The sequence below is a fragment of the Callorhinus ursinus genome, unplaced genomic scaffold (assembly GCF_003265705.2).
Source record: "Callorhinus ursinus isolate GAN/ISIS: 27379988/994484 unplaced genomic scaffold, GSC_fseal_2.0 scaffold48, whole genome shotgun sequence".
NCBI lineage: Eukaryota > Metazoa > Chordata > Mammalia > Carnivora > Otariidae > Callorhinus > Callorhinus ursinus.
In genome coordinates, this window is record NW_027397110.1 from 4,806,444 (window position 1) to 4,832,293 (window position 25,850).

The window sequence follows — 25,850 nt, forward strand, 5'->3', positions numbered from 1 at the left end:
TGCCGCCCGCCCGCGCACACCCGCCTGCGCACACCCGCCCGGGCACAACCTCCTGCACACACCCGCCTGAGGACATCCGCCTGCGCACACCCGCCTGAGGACACCCGCCCGCACGCACCCTCCTGCATACACCCACCTGAGCACACCCGCTTGCACACACCTGCCTGGGCACACCCGCCTGCGCACACCCGCCTGCGCACACCCGCCTGCGCACACCCGCCTGAGGACACCCGCTTGCACACACCTGCCTGGGCACACCCACCTGAGCACACCCGCCTGAGCACACCCGCCTGCGCACACCCGCCCGCGCACACCCGCCTGAGCACACCTGCCCACACTCACCCACCTGAGCACACCCGCCTGCGCACACCCGCCTGAGGACACCCGCCTGAGCACACCCACCTGAGCACACCCGCCTGAGCACACCCGCCTGTGCACACCCGCCCGCACGCACCCTCCTGCATACACCCGCCTGGGCACACCTGCCTGGGCACACCCACATGAGCACACCCGCCTGGGCACACCCGCCCGGGCACAACCTCCTGCTCACACCCGCCTGAGGACATCCGCCTGCGCACACCCGCCTGCACACACCTGCCCGCACTCACCCACCTGAGCACACCCACCTGCACACACCCGCCTGAGCACACCCGCCTGAGCACACCCGCCTGAGGACACCCGCCCGCACGCACCCTCCTGCATACACCCGCCTGAGCACACCCGCTTGCACACACCTGCCTGGGCACACCCACATGAGCACACCTGCCCGCACTCACCCACCTGAGCACACCCACCTGCACACACCCGCCTGAGCACACCCTCCTGTGCACACCCGCCTGGGGACACCCACCTGAGCACACCCGCCTGAGGACACCCGCCCGCACGCCCCCTCCTGCATACACCCACCTGAGCACACCCGCTTGCACACACCTGCCTGGGCACACCCACATGAGCACACCCGCCTGGGCACACCCGCCCGGGCACAACCTCCTGCGCACACCCGCCTGAGGACATCCGCCTGCGCACACCCGCCTGAGCACACCTGCCTGCACTCACCCACCTGAGCACACCCACCTGCACACACCCGCCTGAGCATACCCGCCTGCACACACCCACCTGAGCACACCCTCCTGCGCACACCCGCCTGGGGACACCCACATGAGCACACCTGCCTGGGCACACCCACCCATGCACACCCTCCTGCGCACACCCGCCTGAGGACATCCGCCTGCGCACACCCGCCTGCGCACACCCACCCGCGCTCACCCACCTGAGCACACCCACGTACACACAGCCACCTGAGCACACCCACCTGAGGACACTAGCCTGAGGACACCCTCCTGCGCAGATGCCCGCAGCAGGGAGCAGATGGAGGCTGTGTCGGAGCGATTAATAAATCAGTCCCTTTGAACAGCCGCCGTCCCCGGCGGGCACTGTTCAGAGCACAGCTGTCCCAGCTGCACTGGCCAGCCCAGGAAACAGCCCTCCCTGGGCACCCAGGGGACACTCAGACCCTGGCCTGGGAGAGGGGGACGGAAGGACCCAGACAGCCCGGTCCTGGGTGGTGGGAGCTCAGTTTGACAGGCATTCAGGACTCTGGGCCAGAAGAGGGGCCCAGCCCAGCCATGTAGGAGGGGCAGTGCGTCTGGAAGCCTTCCTGGGGGAAGCGGTGTTCGAGAGGGGCAGGTGGGAGCCAGGCAGGGAAGGGAGGAGGCAGCGAAAGGGAAAAAGCTGCCCAGGCAGAAGGCACAGCCCGTGCAAAGGCCCAGTGTCTGAGCGAGCGGGGCATGGTCCTCAGTGAAGGGATGGGGTGGCGGGGAGCCAGGCTTCGCAAAGGAGCCGTGAGCCCCAGCAGCCTAGAACTCACCCTCACTTCTACTTCTAGAGGGTGCAGCAGTGCTCGGCGGGGAAATGCTGGGTGAATGAACAGGAGAAACCGTGTCAGGGCAGCCTGAGAGCCCCAAACACGTGGGGAGAGGGGGCAGGGGGAGGGGGCAGTGGAGGTAGGTGCTGGTGGAGCAGCCAGGACCAGTGGACTGCCCTGTGGGGTGTGGGGAGGGAGGCTGAGCCCACCTCTGCTTCCTGGACTTCCGAGAAAGGGCAAGAGGGAGCAGGCTGAAGGGGAGGCTGCCCCAGGGGAAGGGGGGCACCAGCTGAGTTCCTGGCAGCATGGGGGGTTGTGAGGTGGCCCAGTGTGGATGCTGAGGGCCAGGGGTTTATGGCTCAGGAAGTTGGGTTGGTTTGTCCTAAGACGTCCTGCGTTTGCCCTGGGTCCAGTAAGGTAGGGAGGGGCTGTGGGGGACAAGGGGCGGAAGACACAGTAAGGGATGCAGGAGAGCATCCCAGGAGGGAGGAACGGCATAAGGAACCAGGGGGCAGGCAGGCGGGGGGCACCCACAGGAGCCAGCTGGCAGGTCCAGGAGCAGCTCCCATGCTGGGAGAGACATGAGGGTGAAGGTCCTTCCAAAGCCCTGATGAAGTGGGGCCCCCTGGGATCCCTGCCCATGCTAGGATCCTGGGGGGGGGGACGCTCCAGGGGACCAGGGTGCAGGGGAGTGGATTCCAAGGATCTAGGAGGAGGCGATCAGGCAGGTGGAGGGAAGGAAGTGGAGGGTGGGTGTGAGGATGGGGAGCCTGGACTCCCTGCCCCCCAGCGGAGGTTGCGGCCCCTCCTCTCTGGGACCCTGAAGTAGCCCCGTGGATTAACTCTGTCGGGGGGGGGGGTTGCTGTCCTCTTTCCCCTCAGCGTCTGTCTCTTTTCCTCCAGCAATTACACCGCCTTGCTGGGAGTGTGGATCTATGGCTTTTTCGTGTTGATGCTCCTGGTCCTGGATCTTTTGTATTACTCGGCAATGAACTACGACATTTGCAAAGTTTACCTGGCGCGGTGGGGCATCCACGGACGATGGATGAAACAGGACCCCCGGCGGTGGGGCAACGCTGCCCGGCCCCCTCCACCGGGGCAGCCCGCCCCACAGCCCCAGCCTCCCCCAGGCCTGCTGCCGCAAGCCCCCCAGGCCGTGCACACGCTTCAGGGAGATGCTCACAGCCCACCACTGATGACCTTCCAGAGTTCGTCTGCCTGGTGAGTGCTTGCGATCGAGGCTGCCATGGTGGATCACTCGTCTTTGCCAAGCTTGGAAAATAATCCGGTCGTTATTGCTGCTGTGTTTGGCTCCTTGATTACCTGATCGTTTGCTTATCTTATTTGCCAAGAAGGATTTGAAGTTGCCCATGATAGCATGCACCTGGGCCAGAGTCAAACGCGAGGTGGAAACGGAGCTTGGGAGCCCGGCTTGCCAGTTTATTGCACTTAGAGACTGGTGCGGGGGTGATTGCCACTGAGCAGTTAATGGAGTTGTGAGTTTCCTGGCTGCCAAGGCAAAAGGGGAAATTGGATGGCTTTCCAAGTTTTCATGGTCAAATGAAGCAAATGGGTTTTGGGGGGCTGGGGATAAGCTTTTTCAGCACGAAGTTAGGAAATAAGCATATTACTGGGTTGGTTCCTTATGTTCATATGCACTGAGTCTCTTAAGAATGTCTGAGGCAATGCAGGCAGGCTGCTTCATGACAGCTCAGGGGAAGGGAAGGGAGGCAGCGAGGGAGGTGGGATATCAGGGGGTTAGCCTAGTAGCCTGGCTGCATGTTCAAACCTGACTTTCTCTACTGTGACTCTCATTTCTGCCCAGTCCCAGGCCAGTGGGAGGTGGGGGAGGACCGACCGTCCCTGGGCAGTACAGACTTGGACAAAGGGAGGAGGGCTGTACATTTTGGAGCAGGAGCCCACTGTGAGGGAGGACCTCACAAGGAACGGGAACCAGGCAGAGGGCAGATGCCCCAGGGAAGAGGTGGGGTGCGGGTTCCAGATGCTCTGTGGAGGCTGAGGTGCAGCCACGGGCACGTGGGATGTGGGGCACATCACCCCGGAACATCCCAAGACTGAGCCCAGGCTGCGAGATCCATCCCAGAGCCCACCTGCTGGCAGGTGCACAAATTTTCAGTGCAGTGATTACTGTCGAGTCTGTGAGCAGGAAACCCGACCTGGGTGCGAGTCCCCGCTCTGCCATTCACCAGCTCTATGTGCAGGCAAGTTACCTCAGCCCTGCTGACCTTCCCATCCTTAGGAAGCAGTGGAGAGTAAGCATGGTCCCCTGCCAGGGTCCTCGAAATGTTAAATGAAATGTCTGGCACCTAGTAGGTGCCCACTTAACCATGGTGCGTCCTTGCTGGAGATGCCACCAAGCTAGTTAATGATCATTAAATAGCTAGCAGGTAGCGACCTTTTTAATAATGAATGACTTAAATAATTCATAAGATACACTTAAATCAGCTTATTGATCAAATAATTGCCCCATTTATCATGCAGAAGACAAAAACACAGCCCTCTTCAGCTCAGCTTGACAAATGCCCACTGAGGCGGTCCCCTGGGCCCTTCCCCCGTGCCGGGCTCCGGGTAATATCAAGGCGATGGGTGGAGAACCTTGAGAAGGACAGAGAGGCACAAACCCACGCAAAGCTGCAGACCATGAAACAGAGCTGGCCCCGGCGGTGGGGTTTTCTGAAATGTGGGTCTCTGGCAGCAGACCCACCTGGGGTGTTTGTCAAAATAAATTCCTGGGTCTCATCCAGAGCCCCCTGACCAGGAAACTCTGGGGGTAGTGCTTGAGGTACCGGAGCCTGAGAACCCCTGGAAAATGTTGTTACACAGGGCTAAGTGTTTTGAGAGCTGGGATTCTTCCACGTGAACAATGGTTTTCTCTCTCCCCCATTTGGACTGCCTCGTGCCTCCCTGAGCAACGGGCTTGCCAAGCTTGCTGGGCTTGTGCATCGAGTCCAAACCAGAGACCGAGCTCGCAGTCCTTGAGCCCTGCTGTCTAAGTGGGAGACACTTAATTTCGGAGCTCGGAGGCTCTTCGTGTCCCCCCTGGCTCCCCCATTGCGGACTCGAGATGGTGCTCCCATAACCATATGAGCGTTCGAAAAACAGATCATCAGAAGCCTGCGAGGATGGGGGATGGGGGATAAAGGATTCACTTGGTGCCTTCCAGCTCCGGTCTGCCCTCGACACCCAGTGTGACCTTGGGTGAGGGGCTTCCTGCTTGGGCTTCCACCGTACCCACCACGGGGAGAGGGGATGGACTTGGCGAGACCGTCTCCCGCCGGCCTCCTGGTGGGAGCCCATGGTTCTCGCAACATCTCTTGAGCACTGGCTGTGCCCCTTGGCACCACGCTTGCCATCTCTGTCTTGCTCCACCCCCATGGGCTCGGTGCCAGGGCAGAGAGGTGAAGTGGCTTCCCCAAAGTCACCGGCTGGCGGTGGAGCGGGGATCAGGCTGCAGCCCTGGGTGCTGACAGAGACCCCTACACCCCCCGTGAGCACAGCAGAAAGGACAGGGTGTGCGTACCCATGTTCCTTCACACTGTTCACGGGGGCTCGTTACCCCACCGGCCGCCACCCCATCCTGGCCCTGTGCCGGGTGCTGGGGACAGGGGACAAGTGACACACAAGACATGAGTGAACCACCGTGGGAAGACAGAAGGCTGTGACACAGCCTAGGGGCGGTGCCAGTGGCATGGGGGGCGGGGCACGGCCAGAGCAGATCCGAGCAGGTGTCCTGGGCAGAGAGCCAGGGCTGTGACCCTGTGGTGAGTGTGGCCGCCGGGGTGTCAGCAGGTGGCACCGGGGTGTGGCTGGGGCAGGGGCAGGCTGTACTCAGTGCTTCTCCCAGAACAAGAGCCAGTGTCTGGGCCGCTTCATGTCCAAACTGTCACCCTGGGTCCTCCAAGCAGCCCCCTGAGCACTTCCCTGTCATCGCGGAGACGCGGCCCCCTCGGGCACAGATCCCACCAGTGGCTCCCCTGCTCTTCTACCTCCGGGGCCCCCTTCCAGCCCGGCACCCCCACCACCCAGCTCTCTCTCCAGCAGAGTGACCGCCTCCTACCCACCTGCCCAGCGGCCCTGCTTTTCCCCTTCCTCACCCACAACCTGAGGTGGCCTCCCTGGGGACACTTGGCACCTTGCCCCTTGGTTCGCAGCTTTCTTGTCAGTGGCGCTCTGGCCCTTCCTGCCCCTGCCCGTGGCTGAGACCACTAGCAGCCCGCAGAGTCCTGCCAGACGGCTTGCCCTGTTCCGACTGTAACGCGACTGGACCCCCAGCCCCACGTGACGCGGCCGCAAGCGGGTCGTTTGAGTATTATCAGCACCCCTGGCGTGACGGCAAGCAGCACATCCGTTTGGGGCTGGAGTTGACCGCCCAGGTCCAAGAGCTGCCCATACTGATTGCCGGCTCTGCGGCCTCGGGCGAGTCATTCTACCTCCCGTGCCTCAGTTTCCCCATGAAGATACCGGGGGTCATAACCGTCTTGAGAATTAAAGGGGAGGATGCTTAGGGAGGGGCTTGGCCCGCCACCTGGCCCCATGTTGTCAATCCTCGTGGTCATTTCTCGGGTGGGTAGAAAAATGTCGTAGGGGTCCTGCCCCCAGAATTGACAGGGACATGCAACCTGCACTCACCCAGTGCCCTGCACGGGCCAGCCACATGCCACTGTGTCATCTCCCGTCTGCCCGCTGGGCTGAGGATGTTGTGCCCCACTTTCAGAAGTGGAAACTGGGGGGCTCGGAGGTCATTGGCTTGCCCGGATCACCCAGCAAAGTGGAGACTGAGGCAGGGCCCCACCCCAGGGCTGAGTGGCACCCTGGAGTCAGTGGTCTCTCTGTCGGGGGCTCGCCCACGGAGGGGAGGGGGAGCCTCCTGTCAGAACCTGGGCCAGTGCATAGGACTGAGGCAGCCCCCCAAAGCCGCCACTGAAAAAGCAATCTTGGAGGCTCCATGGAGGAGGTGCATGTCCGCCCAACCCCCCTCCGTGGCCCCAGACACACTCCATCCAGCTCCAGCTCCAGAAATGCTGTGTTCCAGCCACTGGCCAGCGGCCCGATTATCTCTGCACGCAGTGTGGCCCGGGCCCTCAGTCCCTGCGCTGTGGGCCGGCCTGCAGGGACTGGGGCCTTCAGCTCCCCGCTGCTCCCCTGGCTCATGTCCTCCTCGAAGTGCAGAGGGGGCGCCCTTCTGACCCACACCCGGAGCCGGCCGAGCGCTGGGAGCCATGGCTGCACGTACCGTGTAGACACCGCCCGCCATAATTATTTCCATTGGCTGACCCCCGTGACTCCTGCGGTGGGAATTGAGCGCAATGCGGTTATTGTCCCCTTTTACAGATGAGCAAACATAGGCCCAGAGAGGGGAATTGACTTGCCCAGACCACACAGTAAGTCCGTGGGCTGGAGCCAGATCTCCCCGGTCCCAGGTCTCCCAGGACCAAGTAGGACCCTGAGCCCAGTGCCACAGGCCACTGCCTGCCTCATCCCACCTCACTCCTTCCCCTGTGGCCTGGCCCCCTCTGGCCCTTGCCAATTCACACCTCCCTGGGGAACACTCCTATTCATCCCGCAAAACCTTCCCTGAGGTCACAGGCCCTGGTCAGGCCTAGAGGCCTGAGGCCTAGTCGGGGGGTGTGGGATGGGGCAGTGACAGGAGGAGAGGAGGCTGCCCAGCCCCCATGGCCTCTCAATGTTTCAGAGCTCAGGGGAAAATTCCTGACTTGGCCTGGGAAGATGGTTGTTTGTGTATCTCAAACTTCAGTGGGCATTCAGTCCCCTGGGGTCTCGTTAGATTTGCCAGTTCTGATGTGCATGATCTGGTTTGGGCCTGGGAGGTGCCGATGCTGCCAGTCTGGGGACCGCCCCCTCGAGGAGTGGCGACAGAGCCATGCTGGTGGAGCTGGGAGCTCCTCCGCATGGTGGTCTCTGAGATATCAGGGCTCGGATTGATGGAAGGAGCTTAGGGAGCCAGGGGGGCTATCTCTGGAGTCCATGGGGGGACTCTGACTAACCTGGCCCCCCAGGCAGGAGAGGAGCAGCTCGGAAAGCCCCAGCCAGGGCAGGGCTTGCGTGTGCACAGAAAGTGGCACATCACCTGAGACCATGCAGAACCAAATTGCGTCAGGCTCTGACCTGTCCCGCAGGTGCCTGTAGAGGTAGAGGGGATGCCCTGCCCCCAGGAGGCTCCCAGGTTGATGGGGCAGGACAGAGGACAACCGCAGTTACACAAAGTGCCCAGAGAAGCTGGGCGAGGCCATGATGAACTGCAAGAGAAGGAGGAGTCAGGGCAGGCTTCCTGGAGGAGGAGGAGGCAGAGCTGGTGAGGTAAGGGGAGTTCGCTGGGTTGGAACAAAATGGAAAAGCCACTTCAGACAGAGGAAACAGCACAAGTAAAGACCACGGTGACCCTGAAAATTGCAAGAAGCTTGCAGATGTCATGTGGCCTAAGGCAGAACCAGGCTCTGGGCCCTGATGTACAGGGCCCCTCTCAGCCCACAGGCCTCTGCCCGGCAGCAAAGCCCCCGCAGCAGCTGCCGCTCTTACCTCCTGCTTCCCTAACCCAGAACACCCTCTGGCTCTTCATGAACTTATTCATAGGCCGCCCCCCGTGGGTCTCTGGAGTTTACCCGACCCCAGAACCTTCCTCCCGATAAACCTTCTCGGCTCTGGGGCCAGATCCTTGATGTGTGGTTTCTGTAGGAGGCCACTAGCCAACAGGGAGAAATTCCAGAAAGCCAGAAGACAAAAAGGGAGACCAAGTATCTTCTTGGCATCACATCAAATACCAAGGAGGCGTCCGTGATTAGAATTCAGAAGACAGAGAATGTCTGCGTGTGGGTGGAGTTTCAAATCCTGGGGCTCTCAGCTGGACTAGGAAACCCTGGGCCTGTCCCCCAGAACCCTTGTCTTTCCCAGCTGGGGCCCTGGCTTCCTCCCGTCCCAACCCTGTGCACATGGAAGGCACACACCCGCTTCCTCACCCCCTGTCTCCACCGTGTGCACACGGCTTTGGGGAAAGCCCAGGAAGGTGTTTGTTCAGCAGGGCTGCTCCACAATCAGGGAGGACCATGGAGGGTGGGGTGACAGGCCCAGGACCAGACGCGTCATCGGCTGTGTGTCCTCAGACAAGTTGCCGGCCCTCTCTGAGTCTCAGCACTTCCCGTCGGCAGTGGCGATGAGAGGTGAAGGAGGGGACCTCACCCAGTGCTGAGCACAGAGTAGGGCTGCAGGGACTGTTGATTCCCTTTCCAGAACCACGTCCTCACCCCTCCACCAGCAACCAGCAGGCCCGTCCTTCCTTACCCCGCGGATGCTTGGCCCAGGGAGGAATGTTTGGGTTTGATGCTAGGGAGCAAATTTAAAATCACAGCAAAGCAGGTGCCACGCAGAGCACTCAGACAGGGTGCCCTCCGTTCCTGGCCTACCCCTGCTAGAGTGTAAGAATGAGGGTTTTGTCTGCTTGGTTGGCTGCCTCGTCCCCTGCTCTCAAACACTTATTTGATGAATCCCCATTTTACAGATGGGGAAAGTGAAGCACAGAGAGACTAGGTAAGTGGTCCAGGGTCACCCAGCTGGTTACTGGCAGACCCAGCATTTGAGCACAGGTAGTCTAGCCCTGGCCAGCTTAGAGGACCGCTCAGGGCCAGGTGTCCAGCCTCGTCCCCTAGGCTGAGGAGCCAGACATGACAAGGCAGGCAGGGGTCAGGAGACAGAGCTCAAGGGCCTCAGATGCCCCAGGAAGCCTTGGGCACATCATGACCCTTATGGGCAGGAACTGGCTCTCTGCCGCAGGTGCCAGCCAGAGCAGGACCCAGGGCAGGGGGAGGGGTCAGGCGCCGGGAGGAAGACAGGGTGTGGGGTCCGATTCCAGTCCAGAGAGGAGCAGGGACAGGAGCCAATCTTCCCACCCCCATCCTGGGCCGGGCACTGAGCCGGGCATCTGACTTGGGGACAGACAATGGCAACGAGCTATCAGCTGTGATAGGAGGGAGCCCAGAAGGCACATTGTCCAGATGGGGCATCAGGGAGAGCTTTCTCGAGGAGGTGACAGCTGGAATGATCTTCAAGGATGAGTAATAATTAGGCAAAAAAAATAAGGGGGGAGGAAGAGCATGTACAAAGGCCTGGGTCAGGGTCAGGACCCTCAGGGTCTCCACAGGGGATAGCCGTCCTGGAACAGAGATCCTCTCAAGCTTCTCTTCTCTAATAGAATAATCAGATTCTTTTTTTCTGGTGAGAGCCTCTTTACTGATAATATTCCACAAGAGGCCAGAAAGACCCCCTGAAAGTCTTCTGGGGCTCACAGCCTTCTCTCTTTCTGCTCTATCCCTGCCCCAAGCACCACTGTAGACCCAGACAGAGACCCCAATTCAACCGGAAGGAATCAGTCAGGGTGCTTAGGACAGACTGGGCTTCAGGGTCCCAAAAAAAGGACCAGACCACATCCAAAGCCACCGGGGTCTCTGCTGGTAGATTTTCTTACTCGTAACAATGAGTAAGCTATGCTCTTGGAGCAGAGGGGAGGGGCTGAAGGAAGGAGTTTGGAAGGAAAGACACAGGCAACCCAGACTTCAAATCCCATGTCTGCCCTCCTGAGTCCTGGGACCTGGGCAGATCCTGCAACCTCTTGCCCCCTCTGGGCCCCCAGAAGCTCAGGGGTCATCAGGAGAGGGTGACGAGGATCCCGGCTGCCCAGAGCCAGAGCACACTGGTCCTGATGGCTAGTCCTAATTATTATTCCCCTGCTACTTTCCTCCACCAAGGAGTGGTCACGGTTTCCTTCCCTTTTACGCCTAATTTTCCATGATAAAATTGCCCTGCTCACTGGATAACACGGCGGGGGGGGGGGGCGGAGAGCAGACCCCAGCCCAGTGCAGCCCGTCGTCCCCTGCAGCTCTCAGCTCTCTCTCCACCTTACGGCTGTTACCATCTGCACATCAAGTTGTGTGTCTTGGGTTTTTAATTCAACATTCTGTCTCAACGAGGTTCCTGCATTATTAAGTCTTCATAACACTGTTTTAATGGCTGCCTTAATTGTCTTTGAGAGATGATGGGCCATAAGTAGTCGGTGACCCACTTTCCCTGACTCGGGCCACTGGGTGCTTCTGAGTCCCCCCCCCCCGACACACACACTGCAGTGGTTCTCTTTCCACCTCTCAGAGCCTTGCTCCGTCTCATGCTGGGTCCCTCTGCCTCCAGGACAAGAGGGTTTCCAGATGTGGGCATCTAGCATCCCTGGCCAGGTGAGTACGGCCAGTGATGGATCGCTCACTCCCTCCAGAAGCCACCTGCCTCAGTGGAACAACCCCACCTGCTACAGAGCTCTATTTTTTTTTTTTTTTTTACAGGCAGGAAACAGAACATTTAGATGCAAAACCTGTTAGAGGCAGACAGACCTGGGTTCAGATCTTGTTCCTCCAGTTTTTGATTCCTGGAGTACCTCCAGCAGGTGATGTAGCCAAACTCGCCTCACCTGGAAGCAGGGTGCTAGAATCAGTGCTGTCTGGCTCAGCAAGAGGAGACGCAGAAGATCGTGGCATGCAGAAACCGCTCTCCATTGTTCCTCCTGTCCGCCCCCCGCCCCCGGCATCACGTCAGGGTGTGGCAGGCTTTCTGTGATGTTGAGGACACCAGTCAGCTGTCTCAGGGTCCCCTCTGAGCTGAGCACTGGCTGGCCAGGGAGCAGTCAACACCCAGAAAGGGTTTCAATGGATGAGTAGGAGTTTTCTGGAAGTGGAGATATGACCCTCTAGGCGGAGTGCAGCTCAGGCTAAGTCCCAGAGGATGGGAAAGGCTAATGAGAAGTGGGGAGCCTGGGGGAGCTCCAGGTCCTGGGTACCACCCCACGTGGTTCCCAGCCCCTCATTGGTCTCCTTCACTGCTCCCTCCTCATCAACGTGGCCTTAGGCACCAGAGAGCCCTGGGCTCCTTCCTTGACCCTGTTCTCTCCATCTCCACCCACCCTTGGGAACTCCGCTGGCATGCCAGCTCCAGACTTGTCCCTCTGCACCTGACTTCTGGGTCTGTCTCCAGGGCAGTGCCCCGCACCCACCTCGCCCCGACTCCAGACTCAGCTTTGCAAATCCTGAGTCTTCACAGGCAGCCCTTCAAGTATTCAGTAGACATTGCCAACTGGCACACCCAGTGTCCTCTGCCCTCCCACCAGCTCCTCAGGACAGAATCCCTGACTCTTGGCCGCTTCACACATCCTATCAGGGACATCAGGAAAATGGACCCAGAATCCGCCCTCCGCACCCCTCTACCGAAACCAACCATCTGGTCCATCCTCTTGCCCAGACTGAGGCAGCACCTTCTAAATCTCTTCCTGCTTCTATCCTTTGCCCCCCACAGCAGCAGAGCAATCCTTTTAAAATGTAAATCGAAACCCATGGATATCTCCCCTCTCTCTAGAAGACGGAAGAATTCAAAGTCCTTTCAATGGCCCACAACCTGATCTGATCCCTCTGTCCTCATCTCCCCCAATTGCTCCAACCACACTGACCTCCCTGCCATTTTGCATTTTCCGCTTTCTTATGCACGTGGCTTAATACTTTTCTAATAACAATGTATGTATCGTTTTGCATTCTAATTATATTCACTTAGCATTAAGTTAGCCATTACCTGTGGTTTTACTTAATTTTTCTAAATATAATTTTAGTAGCTACCCAGTAGTCCTGATCCCACGTGCTAGCATTAACTGTGCCATTCCCCTACAGCGAGGCATTTGTATAGCTTACAATTGTCTTTATTATGACAAATAATATTGTGGGAGGGTAAACATACTCCAGAAGATTAGGGGCAGCAATAAACACCTTTAAGTGTTTATGGTTTTCCCTCTTATGAATTAGTTTCTCTGGATACATTCCAGGCAGGGAAATGATTGAGTCGAGGGGCGTGACAGCTGTATGGTTCTTTGTACCAATGCCAGCCTCCTTCCCAAGGGGACTGTCACCAGCAGCAGCTTGTGAGGATGGGCCCCCCTCGTTTTTATGTGTCTGCATTTCTTTGATTGTTAGCTGAGGCTGAACATCTTTCCTTTCGTTTGTTAATTAACTGTATTTCCTCTCTTGTGGGTTGCCCATCTATGTTACTGCACCCCCAAGACGGGTGGTAATTGAAGGCATTTCCATAAAGCAACTTTTATTTTCCAAATTTCAGCTCCTGGGTATTACTCTTGTCTGTGTATTTCCTTCCCCTGTACTGTTTACTTAATACCTTTTTAATTGGCTTTAAATCAAGTCGCTTTTTAAAGAAACTCAGACTTGCTCTAAGCAATCGTATCTTTGGTTTAAGAGTTATATTTTTCCCAATACACATTAAAACAAATGTATAGGGACCCCTGGGTGGCTCAGTCGGTTGAGCGTCTGCCTTTGGCTCAGGTCATGATCCCGGGGTCCTGGGATTGAGTCCTGCATTGGGCTCCTTGCTCAGCAGGGAGTCTGCTTCTCCCTCTGCCTGCTTCTCCCCTTGCTTGTGCTCTCTTTCTGACAAATACATGAATAAAATCTTGAAAAAAAAAGTCTTAAATATATAAACATAGCCAAGATGTTCTGGGGTCACCTTGCACTGGCTCATGAGAGTTAGTAGTTAATTTTTTAGGAATTTTGTGAGCCCGTTGTTGAATACAGACACTATAAAAATTAAGTGCTATAAGCCGACAATTAAATAAATTCTATGAAACACAAAAGTAACAGACATTCGAAATCATCACTTCCTAGTGATTTTGCTACATTTCCTACGATCTATGCTCTTGAGCTTTTGTTATCTATTGTGTCAGTGTAGTGAAACTTACATAACGTTGGCTATTGTGCATCTCTTCCCAACACTGTTAACAGTACTTACACCATGGAAATGGGCAGCAAATGTTACAAATCAGGGCTCTATCCTCTCAAGATCTGGTCATTGAAAATTTACTGGCATGCGACTGCACGTAACCTTTCAAACGCCCATGTGTTCAGCACCTCCGACCATCTGCCTGCCCCGTGGTCTGTGAATCTTAGTGCAGAGCTGCGAACATGTCCTTACGGGCTTATGAAACTGGATCCCAGCGCTTCAAGGAACACCCATAGACAGGCATCCTGGCCAGCTGTAGCCGGGGCAAGAGGCAAGGTAGTTCTGAAAAGGAGATTCATGCTCCTTCCCAGAGCAAAGAAAGTAAGGGAGATGAGAAGGCAGGAGGACGGGTCAGAACTTCCTGTCATCCATCTGGCCCTTCGTCCCCGGAGGGAACATCTTGGGCTGTCCCTTTGCAAACTCGCCAACCCCATCTGCTTTTGCTTCTCAGCACCAGTGTGCACTGTGGTGAGGATGCGGCCGGACACCATTAATTCACTCCTTCAACCTGTGCTTGCTGAGGGTTGGCCATGCCCTGAGCCAAGTGCAGGGCCTAAAATATAAGAGAGGCACAACCCCAGCCAGTGATATGCAGAAAATCAATCCTGGCCCCTTACTTTACCTGGAAAATCAATGTATTTGGCCACAGGGCAAATATACCTTAGAGAAGGTTTTGGCAAAGTCTCTTTGAAGATGCTCTTCCAGCATGAACTAGACCAGACTTAACTGTCTGCAGAACCCTCTTCCAGCTCAAGTTCCAGATAGAAGTTCACCGCCTCTGGGCCTGGGACGCAACTCTGTGTGGTGGACGAGCAAGGGCCATGAGTCCAGCCAACCAGATCCGCAGGCCCTGTGACCTTGGACAAGTCACTTGCTCCTCCCAGGCCCATTTGCCTGGACGTGAAAATGGGGGCGGGGGGCGGACAGAGATGGAGCCCACTGGGAGCCTGGCACAGAGCCGGCGCTCAGCCACAGGGCACCCCATTCCCAGCAGCACGCTGCCAGGTGGCCTGGTTAGACATGCCTCATCCTGGAGGGGGCTCCTGCGGTCCTGTCCCCACCCCCAGCCACCCAGCCCAGGGGGGACCCATACTGCCCAGCCGGCACACTAGCTTGGAATCAATTAAGATTCCCTAACCCAGTCACTGCGGCTGGCTTCTGTTTAAAGAAAGATGCCAGTTTGAGTGAGCAATTAACAAAGAGATGTCTCCACGGAGGCCTGGACAAAGCTGGGGGAACATTGCCTGCGAGAAGAGGGGGTGTTCCTTCACATCAATTGCTTAGCAATTCCGTCCGATTGCCCCCTGGGCTGCAGCAGGATAATGTGGAGACCACAGGATTGCCATGGAGGGAAGCCGAGGCTGGGCCCACAGCTGTTATGTGTCCCCAAAACCATTTAGTTCAGGGGCTCTGGACGGGCCTGGCCCCCAGATCGGGCACCCCAAGGCGAGAGAAGCAGGAATTTATCTCCATCGGTGTGGGCCAGGGAAGACCAAGGAACCTTTCCTTCTTTATTCCCTCCATCATTAAACTCTGGCCTTAACTGGGAAAACATTTGCTTCCAAGAATAGATGCTTGTTGGCGCAGTGAGACTCTCCCAGCGTGGGCATCCCGGCTGCCGTCAGAATGATGGAAACCAACTCTGGCCTTCGGGCCGGGAGGGCGCCGGCTCCTCATAAATGCCCTCCAGAGTACTCCTCCTGTTACTTCTGAGGCGCCCCGGAGGGTGCCAGGGAGAGCTCCTTGCCAGATGGCTTTGGCCGCGGGCTCCAGGTGTGGCTCCAACCTGCTCAACTACTGGGACCTGTGGCTTCAGGAATTGCTGGGTGTGGCAGCCCACGGGTGGCAACAAGGACCCCGGTGTCCCCCGAGGTCCCCTGGGCTGGACTCGCACGAGCTCTGTGCTGCCCAGCTGTGTGTCCTTGGGCAGGCTGCTTCACCTTTCTGAGACAGCAGTGGGGAAGCAAATAATCCCCCGTGGCAGGGATATCATGGGGTTGCCATCTGAGGATGTGCTGAGGACCTCCAAAGTCTCCCCTGTCCCTGTCTCTGTCTACTCTGTCAACAGGAAAAGGGGTCCCTGCCAAACCCCTCCTCTACCCTCTCCCCGCCGGGTTGAGGTTGCTGAGAGCTTATGTCATAGCTCATCAACCAAACAAGAAAAGGGTATTGTGCTAGATTGTTCTGTCCTCAGCTTGGTTAGCCTGGGGTCTTCATATCCCAGAATCCACTGCCCTGGTAAGGCCGGCCAGAGTTGTCTGAGTTTTGGGAAGCCCCAAACAGCATCACTGGGCCCTAGAAGTCTCAGAGCCGGGGAGGCATGGCTGCAGAGGTGCCCCAGGCCCCCGTGTGTCTGCAGATTCTCCGTCTGTGTCCGGCTCTTCTTCCGGACTGCTGACCACAGGCCGCAGATCCCGTAGACATGGAAGGCAAGACCCTTCCATGGACCCCAGGCCCCCTCAGCTGCCCCTCAGGTCCCAGCTCCCTGCAGATGGGTCCCGTTCTCCCATCCAGTGCAGCTGAGGGACCCTCCTCTGAGCCTTCGACTCCCCTTTCTCGACCTTCTCTGCCCCTCTGTAAAAACAGGGGTTCCTAGAGTAAACGCCTTGTTCTATGACAGCCCAGCGGCTGTGCCACCCCTGCACCTGGGCCCTGCCGGAGGCTGTCTCTCACATGACCCTGAGGGGCACATCTTCATCACCTCTGACGTCCAGATGTATCCCCGGCCAAGGTGGCCATTTAATGCAGCGCTGCTTACTTCTTCCCGGAAAAGCTATTCCTCAGGCGATGGTGCATCTCATGGTTGATGGCATCAGCAGGGGGAGGACATGCAGGACACCCCACAGAGCGGCTGTCTCGATGGGGGGAGATCGTGTCCATTAGTTTAAGGGAAACCACGCGGCAGCAAAGCACTTTGAGCAGCGAGTGACTTGGTCAGATGGGAGCTTTGGTGAGAGCCCCCCGCGATGGGCAGGGCTGACTGTAGGACGGGGGTGTGGAGGCAAGGAGGCCGTGGGGAGGCTGTTGCTGTGCCCCAGGGAGGAGACTATGGTAGTTTAGGCTGGGGGCGGTGGACTGATTTGGAGATGTTTTGGAGGTGGTGCGGCCAGGATTACAGAGGGATTGGACCCGGGGGCAGGGAATGGGGGCACCCCGGACGGCTGTAAGGTCTGATCTGAGTGACGTGCGGTATTGCCACAGATGAGGAAGGACCCTGCTGGAGAAGAGGTGGAGCGGGGGTCCCAGGCATGGCACAGTGGGGCCTGTTGCTGGCTGCGGCCAGAGCCCTGGGCTGTGCACGACCGGTGAGGACGTATAAAGGTTGAGCGTGCATCCTGAGGCCTGGGGCGGGTCCCAGGTGGGCAGGAGCTGGGGAGGTGCCAGAGGGACAGGTGTGTGCCAGGTGGACAGCAGGAGGCCCCAGGAGGGATGGTGGCCTCGGGACATACTGCCCAGGATATATAGCCTTCTCCCCAGCTCTGGGGCCAGCCAGGAAAGCCAAAGACTAGGGGGGGTGTGCGTGTGTGTGCAGTGTGTACGCAGCGTGAGTGTGCGTGTATGAGGATGCACGTGGGTGTAGCGTACACATGTAGCATATGCTGTGTGTGTTGGGGACACATGTGCGGTGTGTGGGGGGGTGTGTGCATGTGTAGTGTGGCTCTGTGGTTTGGGCTTAGTGTGCGTGTAGTATGATGCCTGTGTCTTGTGTGTGTGCAGAAGTGTGTATGTTGTGTGCATGCTCACATGCTTGGGTATGACCCTGGCTCCAGCCTCGGCCCCTCCTGCCACATCTGTCCCCCACCGAGGGCAGGAAAGGGGCCTGGGGCACCGGCTGGGGTATTTGAGGCAGCCCAGGCATGCCATAACATAAAAACAGCATCAGGTCAGCGGTCGCCAGGAGGGAGCACAGAGATTTGCACAGGGGACCAGGAGGCATGGACGGTCAAGGGCAAAGTATAAACAGCCCTGGAGCTAGGAGGCACATTCATTTCACAAGCATTTGCAAAACATGGACCAAAGCCTGGGCTCCCCTCCCGGCCAGGGCTGGGTACACAGAATGGGTCAGACCCCATCTCTGCCCAGGAGACGTGCCTCCAAGCCTGGTCACCTCACTGGGTTCCCCACCCCAGCTCCCCTGTGAGCTCCTACTTGTCCCTCAAAACCTTGCTCAGGCTGCTCTTCTCCCTGAGGCCTCCCACCCTCCTGCAGAGGTCTTCTCTCCCTGCTCCCCACTCTCAACACAGCCAGGCCCACGTGGTCTGTTATCACATCTGTGCCCGCTGGATGGGGCGAGGCCAGGGACAGTCTGAGTCCTCCTGCAGATCCTAGTGCCTGCAGCAGAGCCCTGGGTTCAGAATCATGGCTGCTTGTCGGACTCCTTCGGCCACTGGCTTGCTGTTTAACCTAGGGCAGCCTTGTCCCTCCCTGGACTCCGCTTTCCCCTTGTGTGACGGGCTGCTTCCACGGTCTCTTTCGACCTAAAACCCCTCTGGCCTTCTCTTCTGGCTAATGGAGATGCTGATCAGGGACCAGAACGGATGTGGAAAGCCCTTGAAAAATTCATAACAAGGAGGCAAAGGGAGAGTCTTTTATTTTTGTGGAGCAAGAGGAGGTGGGGTTGTGACGGAAGGAGACAGCGTCCCCAGCCCTTTGTGGCCTTTAATGCAGAACACGCCGTTCTCTCGCGGAAGCCACGGCATCAGGTATTTACCAAAGCAGCATTAAAAATTAACCTTTAGGATGTAGATGTGTAAAGACCCCAAGCTCCCCAAGAAACGTCCGGAAGTCAGGAGGGCGAAGGGCCGGGAGGAAGGCTGCACACAGGGCTTGGATAATGAAGCTCCCCCAAGCCAGGCACAGCTCCCCACGGGCCCTCGGCCCCTGCCACCAAAGCCGGAGCAGCCTCCAGTCCCGTGTCTGCGGGGCGCCGGGCTGGTCAGCCCTCCTCGGCCGTCAGCCCTGCCAGGCTCCCCGGGGCTGCCAGATAAGCCAGGCCCTCGGCGCTGAGGCAGAGAGAGCTGGTGCATTCGTGCATCAGAAGGAAAGTCGGGGTGCAGGCGTTTGGGCAGAGAAGGTGGCAGAAGCAGGGGGCGGCGCCCACCAGGCTGGCTGGGGGAATGGAGGGGATGGTAAGGAAGAGGGGGGCTCCAAAAGCGATATCTAGGACCCTAGACCGAGCCGCTGGGGCTATACTGATGGGATTTTCTGAACTGCGACCCCTCGGGTGGGTGTGGCTTTGGGTGCCAGCTGCGTGGGATGTCTGAGGTCGGAGATGCCTGTGAGCATCAGGGAGTGATGTTAGGGTCACAGACCAGTGGAGCATCTCAGGGGAACGTCTAGGCTGCAATCCAGCTTGGGCTTGGCCGAGGGTGCTTGTCATGGAATCCGAGGGGCTGGGGGTCGCCTGGGGGGAGGATGAAGTGTGGGGGAGCTCTTGGTGGGGGAGGGAAGAACTGGCAAAATAGTCGGGGGGGCAGCCCCTGAGGCAGGAGGAAACCGGGAGGCGTGGGGTCTGGAGGCTTAAAGAGGGGGTGTCCTCAGAGGAGCAGGGTCAGCCGAAAGGATGTGGGGACCTGGCCTCAGATGCCAGGGCCGGATGCCCTGCCCTTTGCCCATCGCTCCCATGATGCCCCGTCCCCGCCCCCATCCCCCAGTGCAGTCGGTGTGCTCCTAGAAACACAGACACAGCATCTTGTCTGTGGAATCTGCAGGGAGTAGCCGACACCAGAGCATCGCCCTTCGCTCCCGCATCCATCTGGTCTTCCATTCCCCGGGATGACAGTCATCTTCTTTCTCAGGGAAAGAAAGTGAAGTTTCACATTCCATTCTTTTCAAATGACACAATGTCCTATAAAATGCAAAGTAATTCCAGTTTGTCCACAAATAAGATCTTTGTTGGGATAGCTTCTACCTTTCCTGGCGACCCAGTAAGCAGGCAATGACGGATTCCCCGGGGCACTTTGGAGAGGAGGGCTGCCCTCCGTTCCACCTGCTATGAGCCGCGTCCACACTGGGTGCTCAGAGCTGGGACCCGCGCCCGAGCTCACCTCCCAGCTCTCACCTAACACGGGGAAGGATGACATGAAGCCATGATCCAAAAGTTCAAGATGAGTCTTAGGAACACCTGCTGTCGAGGTGTTGGCCGAGCTGACTCCTTCTGGAGGCTCTAGGGGAGAATCTGCTCCCTTGCGTTTACCAGCTTCCAGAGGCATCCACGTTCTGTGGCTTGTGCTTTCAATCGTGGCTCTGCTCTGACCTGTTTCTGTCCTCACCTTGCCTTCTCTGACCCTGGCCCTCCTGCACCCCGCTTTGAAGGACCCTCATCATGACACTGGACCCACCTGCATAACCCAGGAAGATCTGCCCATAGAGGTGTCCCCAACTTACTCCCACCAGCAGACTCCCTTTCCACTGTGTGAGGCCACATTCACAGCTTCTGGGGACCCGGACGGGGACCTCTTTGGGGGCCTGAATTGTGAGGGGCTACTCATCGTGGCTTTATGTCGCATATTCCCAATGCTTGTGTTACACAAACACACGTCCTCCAGGCAGCCTCCCAAGACCGCCTCTTCCTTGGCTAAAAGCTCTGCCCTAGGAGACTCTGCTCTCACCTCTGCGGGCTTGCCGGCTTACCCGGCACCGTCCCGTCAGGATGCCGGCCCTGTTTGCTCCTTGTAAGACGTGGATACCAGCACCCCACCCCCACCGGGCTGCCATGGGAATGCGGTGGAAGGCGTGCTGAAGGCTCCTAGCTCCGCACCTGGCAGAGTCAGCGCCACGCAAACTGCAAACCGAGCTATCATCACTCTGAGGGCCACATTGTCTGCAGCTCACCTGGCAATTAGTCATGTTGGGCCTTGTGACTCCTCTGCTTTTGTCAGCTAACTGTTATTGTCACCGACTCTCCGCAGCCTTCTGGAAGCGTTCATTGTTATTCAAATTGCCAGGTGCTCTGTCTTATCTTCCCAGTTAGGTTGCAGACACCAGCTGAGACACTCCTCCTCCCGGTGGGCCCTCCGCCCCAGGTTCCAGGCTCTGCACCTCTCCACTGGGGGGAGGGGAGGGGGCCCGACAGTGGCCACACTGCCCTGCAGGCTCCCTGCCCCCAGCCCGCCAGCCCGCTACCCTGCACCAGAGCTATGGCCACGCACAGGGGTGAGCAGCCCAGACTGTGCCCCCGGCTCGGCGCTAACTAGACAACTGACCCTGGGCAAGTTCCATTTCCTCCCCGAGCCTCAGTCTCCCCGTCTGTACATGGGGGAAATAACGTGCCTGCCTCGCAGGCAGAGCTCAGTGAGACTGTGTGTGGAATACCCAAAACACATCAGCCCAGACTCCCGCCCGTATTAGAATTAGGAAGCAGTGCCCGTGTCTGCTCTCGGAGCCCTAGGATCACGTCCAAATGCCTTCGCCTGGCAGGGGACGTGCTCAGGGGCTGCCACCTATCTAGACGCGCCCCTGCCAGGAGCATCTTGTGCCACCCGCTAAGAGCCTCTGAATGACTCAGAGCTGTGCCCGCCTCCCGCTCGCCTTCCCAATCTGCCTGATCCCGCTCAGGCCCCAGCTCAGCACCAGCTCCCCGAGAGTTTTCCCTGAGTCCCCCTTCTGCCTCTGTCCAGGCTCTGCCACTGGGGCCCCCAGGCCGTCACCCCTGATGCCGCGTGGACCTCCCGCTCTTGTTTGGGGATCCCCGTGTGACTCCTCCACCAGCTCAGAGCCCTTCAAAGGCAGGGCCCACACCTGACTCAGCACCCAATGCAGGCCTGGCAGAAGATGCCACCGGTGAGGGCTTCCAGAAGGGCCTAGTAGGAGGCGTTGGCCTTGGTACTGAGTGAGAGGAACATCGGGAGCCTGGCCCCAGTTTCTGCCGGACTTTTGGTAATGAGGGGCCAGGCCACCTGCAAAGTGCCTGGGAGGACCAGCAGCCCCAGGGACAGGGGCACGTGGCTCTCGGCAGTGGGAGCAAGCTGGACAGTTTCCTGCACTCATTGCGTGGCCGAGGTGTGGTTGCCACAAAAGCAGAACAGAAGTTGACCTTTGCTGAAGCTTTGTTTTGAGGCACGGTGTCCCCCAGTGCAGGGGCTGCAGTGGGGTGACGGGCCTGGTGGTGTCCAGATGGGCCAAGCCAGAGCTGTCAACCGGCCAGGGGGTGTCCACAGCAGGGAAAGTCCCTGTTGGCCAGCGATGAGGATGGTCCCACATGCCTGGAGTGGCATCAGGTGGGTTCTGAGGCTCAGAGAGGTTAAGTGACTTGCCCAGGGTCGCACAGCTTGCAAGGCGTAGAGCTGAGATCCGAACCCAGGCCTGCCCCAAGGCCAGTGGCCATTACCACCCCCACCCCCCTACAGTGCCATGTGGTACTGACTGCCACAAAGACACGCTGCGTGGAAGGGGTGCCCTGTGAGCAGGGTCTTAAGGATGAGTAGGAGTTTGCCAAGTGGACAAAGGGGAAGTGTTCCCAGCATGTGGGAGCACACTCAGGTATTCTGGAGAGTCCTTTGAAGTGGAGACCACAAATGTAGAAACAGGAATAGGGATCTGGTGGGAAGAGGCCCCACGTGCCCAACTAAGGCATCAAAACTTTCCCTTTGAAGAAACCATGACCAATTTTTTTTTAAAGATTTTATTTATTTATTTGACAGAGAGAGACACAGCGAGAGAGGGAACACAAGCAGGGGGAGTGGGAGAGGGAGAAGCAGGCTTCCCGCGGAGCAGGGAGCCCGATGCGGGGCTCGATGCCAGGACCCCGGGATCATGACCTGAGCCAACGGCAGACGCTTAACGACTGAGCCACCCGGGCGCCCCATGACCAATTTTTTTAACATTATTGATTTCAAAATATTTCATTCTGTATAAAAGATAAAAGAATATATGTAAAAATGTATATATGAGGCATAAAAAATAGTGAAGTCAATACCATGTTCCCTCTGTGAAACAGCGATACCAAGAGGCCCTCCGCATGCCCCGCGCCCCCTCCTCACGCATGCACACACGGTGCCGCCAGCCTGGATTTCGCGCCTGCCACCCCCACACATCTCCCTCTGGGCAGTGACTGGAGCAGATTTTGCTCTCCAGAGAAAGGGCTCTGGGGAAATACAGGGGCTAGCCTGGCCGTGGGGCCCAGAAGCGGGGGTAGCCGCGTGGAGGCCTTGGCCAAGGTCAGGAGTGATGCTGCCTCCCCTCCGAGAAAGGGGACCCTCATTTCCACATCAGCCTGGAAGAGTGAAGACAAGGGAGCAGGGATGTTGCTGCTGGCACCATGTCTCAGAAGGGCCACCGGAGGCAGGGAGGACCAAGCTGGGAATGATGGAAGAGATTTGACCCACATTATAAAAGTTTTCCAACTAACCGACCAGTTGAAAGGGCAATGGGCTACGAGGTCGTGAGTTCCCTGTCCCTGGGGGAAGCCAAGCAAAGTCTAGACAACCACGTGGACTTCCTCTGCAAGCTTCCTCTGACTTTCCTCTTCCTTCGGCCCCTGGGGCTTCCTCTGTCTCAGCATTTTCCTACCTGATGTCACCATCTACCCCTTCATATGGGGTCCCCAAGGCCAGAGTCTGAATCATCTACTCCATGCTTCCCCCCATCTAGGTTCCCGGGGCTGAGATAAAGCAGAAAACAGCACCAGGTAAGCCCTGCTCTCGTGGAACAGACGGGGTGGTGGGAAGACAGACGGCCCTCAAATGAAGGAGGCAGCACATCAGTCCTTGAGGAGCATGGTAGTGAGCAGTAAGCAGGGCCTCGGGGGGTGCAGGGGGGTCAGGAAGGCCTCCCTAAAGAGCCATCTGCACCAAGACCTGAAGTTGCTGAGAAAATGAGCCGTGCACAGATGTCTAGCTAGAGGGAACAGCAAGTGCAAAGGCCCTGAGGCAGGAGCACCCAGGCATGTTGGAGGAACCAAAAAGATGCCCATGTGACTGGAGAGGAAGACAAAGGTGCATGACAGGAGGCCATGTCAGAAAAGTATGAGGGGGCAGCATGGAGAGTCACCAGAGCTTTGGTAATAAAAAGCCATTAGAGAGTTTCAGACAGAGAAGATTTAATATATATATATATATTGAAAATATACAAAAAACACAGGGAACTCTGGCTTCTGTATTGAGAGTACACTGTAGGGAGGCAAGGACAGAGAAATCAGTTAAGGGTGTTGAAATCCTCGAGGACTGTGGCTTAGACCATGGCAGCGATGTTGGAAGTGATGAGATTCTGTGTGTATTTTGAGTAGATGAGATTGGCTGATGGGTTGGACCTGGGCATGAGACCAAAGGAGTCAAGGACAGCTACCATTCTTTTGACCTGAGCGACTGGAAGGATGGAGCTGCCATCAGCTGAGAGGGGGACTGAGGAGGAGCGGGTTTAGAAGGTAACATAGGAGTTTGGTTTGGGATGTGTCAAGAATGACACCTGCTAGGCACGTGAGGGGAATATCCAGGAGGTGGTTGGATGTTCAAGACTACAGTTCAGGGAAGAGTCCTCAGCATGTAGATGGGATTAAAGTCACAAACCCCAATGACAGCTGGGACAGAGATGGGAGAATGGGAGGTGTGTGAGCATGGCGTGTTGGGACAGCCGACAGACTGCCCTCCTGGACAGCTGCTTAGGCCTTTCTGATATCTGCATCCTTCACGTATGGGGAGCTGTTACTTTTGAACCCAGTGCCCTACGGATGGACATTCCATTGATCCTAAGCTCCACTATTGCATATGAATGAGCTTGTGCATACTTTGCCCTTGTGTGCATATTTGGAGGATAAATTTTAAGTGGAATTGCTGGGCCAGAGGGCACGTGCATCTGTAACTTTGCTGCACAAACTGCCTCCCAGGAATGACCTTGATGTCCCTCCTACCAAGAGTGAAGCAGAGGTTCTCTGCCCATCCCCCTGCCATCATCCAGCAGACACATGAGCGCTCAACCTTCTTGATCTTTGCCAGTGTGGATGCCAGGAAGGATGTGGATGTGTCCTGTTATTTGTGCTCCAGAATACTGTCTCATTATGGCTTTAATTTGCATTGCTCGTATTATAGACTTTGGATTTGCGATTTGACAGTTTTTCTTCTTGGTAATTGGTCTGTTTAGATTCTATCCTCCTGGATCCTTTGGGTAATTTCTGTTTTGTTGGAAATTCATTCATTTTGTTGAGGTTTTCTGATTTAGTTGGACGGAGTTGAGTGGGTAGGCTCCCTTGCTCTTCTCTCATTATTTGTCTGGTCACTTCATTTTACCGAGCACCTGCTCTGCGTCCAGCATCATTATTGGCCCTGGGGATATGGTTGTGCACCAAAACCAATGAAAAGTGCTACTTTTATGTACACATATTTTTTTAAAATATGTATGTAAAATCTGTGGACTGTTAGAGTGCTGTAAGTGCTAGAGAGAAAAACAGTATGAGAACAGGGAGTTTGAGAAAGAGTGCAACTTGATACAATAGTCACAGAGGGACTCAGGCACAGGTGACTTGAAGGCAATGAGGGAAGAATCATGTGATTATCTGAGAAGAAATGGGTGCAGGTGGTGTGTTAGTCTGAATCCTACAGAAACACAGAACCAATGGACAGATGTAAGTAGATATTGATACACTGTAGATACCGATACAGACATGCTGCAGATACAGACACGCTGCAGATATAGACACGCTGTAGATATAGACTCGCTGCAGATATAGACATGCTGCAGATATAGACACAATGCAGATACAGACTCGCTGCAGATACAGACTCGCTGCAGATACAGACACGCTGCAGATACAGACTCGCTGTAGATACAGACATGCTGCAGATACAGACACGCTGCAGATACAGACTCGCTGCAGATACAGACACGCTGCAGATATAGACACGCTGCAGATATAGACGCGCTGCAGATATAGACACGCTGCAGATATAGACTCGGTGCAGATATAGACACGCTGCAGATATAGACACGCTGCAGACAAAGACTCGCTGCAGATACAGACACGCTGCAGATACAGACTCGCTGCAGATATAGACTCGCTGCAGATATAGACTCGCTGCAGATATAGACACGCTGCAGGTATAGACTCGCTGCAGATATAGACTCGCTGCAGATATACTCGCTGCAGATATAGACACGCTGCAGATATAGACTCGCTGCAGATATAGACTCGCTGTAGATATAGACA

At 57.0% G+C, this 25,850-nt stretch overlaps 1 protein-coding gene across 5 annotated transcripts in view; it reads left to right on the forward strand.

The window, feature by feature from the left end:
- The window catches only part of SHISAL1 (shisa like 1), an 83,439-nt gene that overhangs the window by 46,659 nt on the left and 10,930 nt on the right, over positions 1-25,850 (forward strand). For all 5 annotated transcript variants that reach the window (XM_073882654.1, XM_073882653.1, XM_073882656.1 and 2 more), the window contains exon 4: positions 2,768-3,085. In XM_073882654.1, the coding sequence (XP_073738755.1) occupies positions 2,768-3,085 (318 nt within the window). The remainder of the gene's footprint in view (positions 1-2,767; positions 3,086-25,850) is intronic.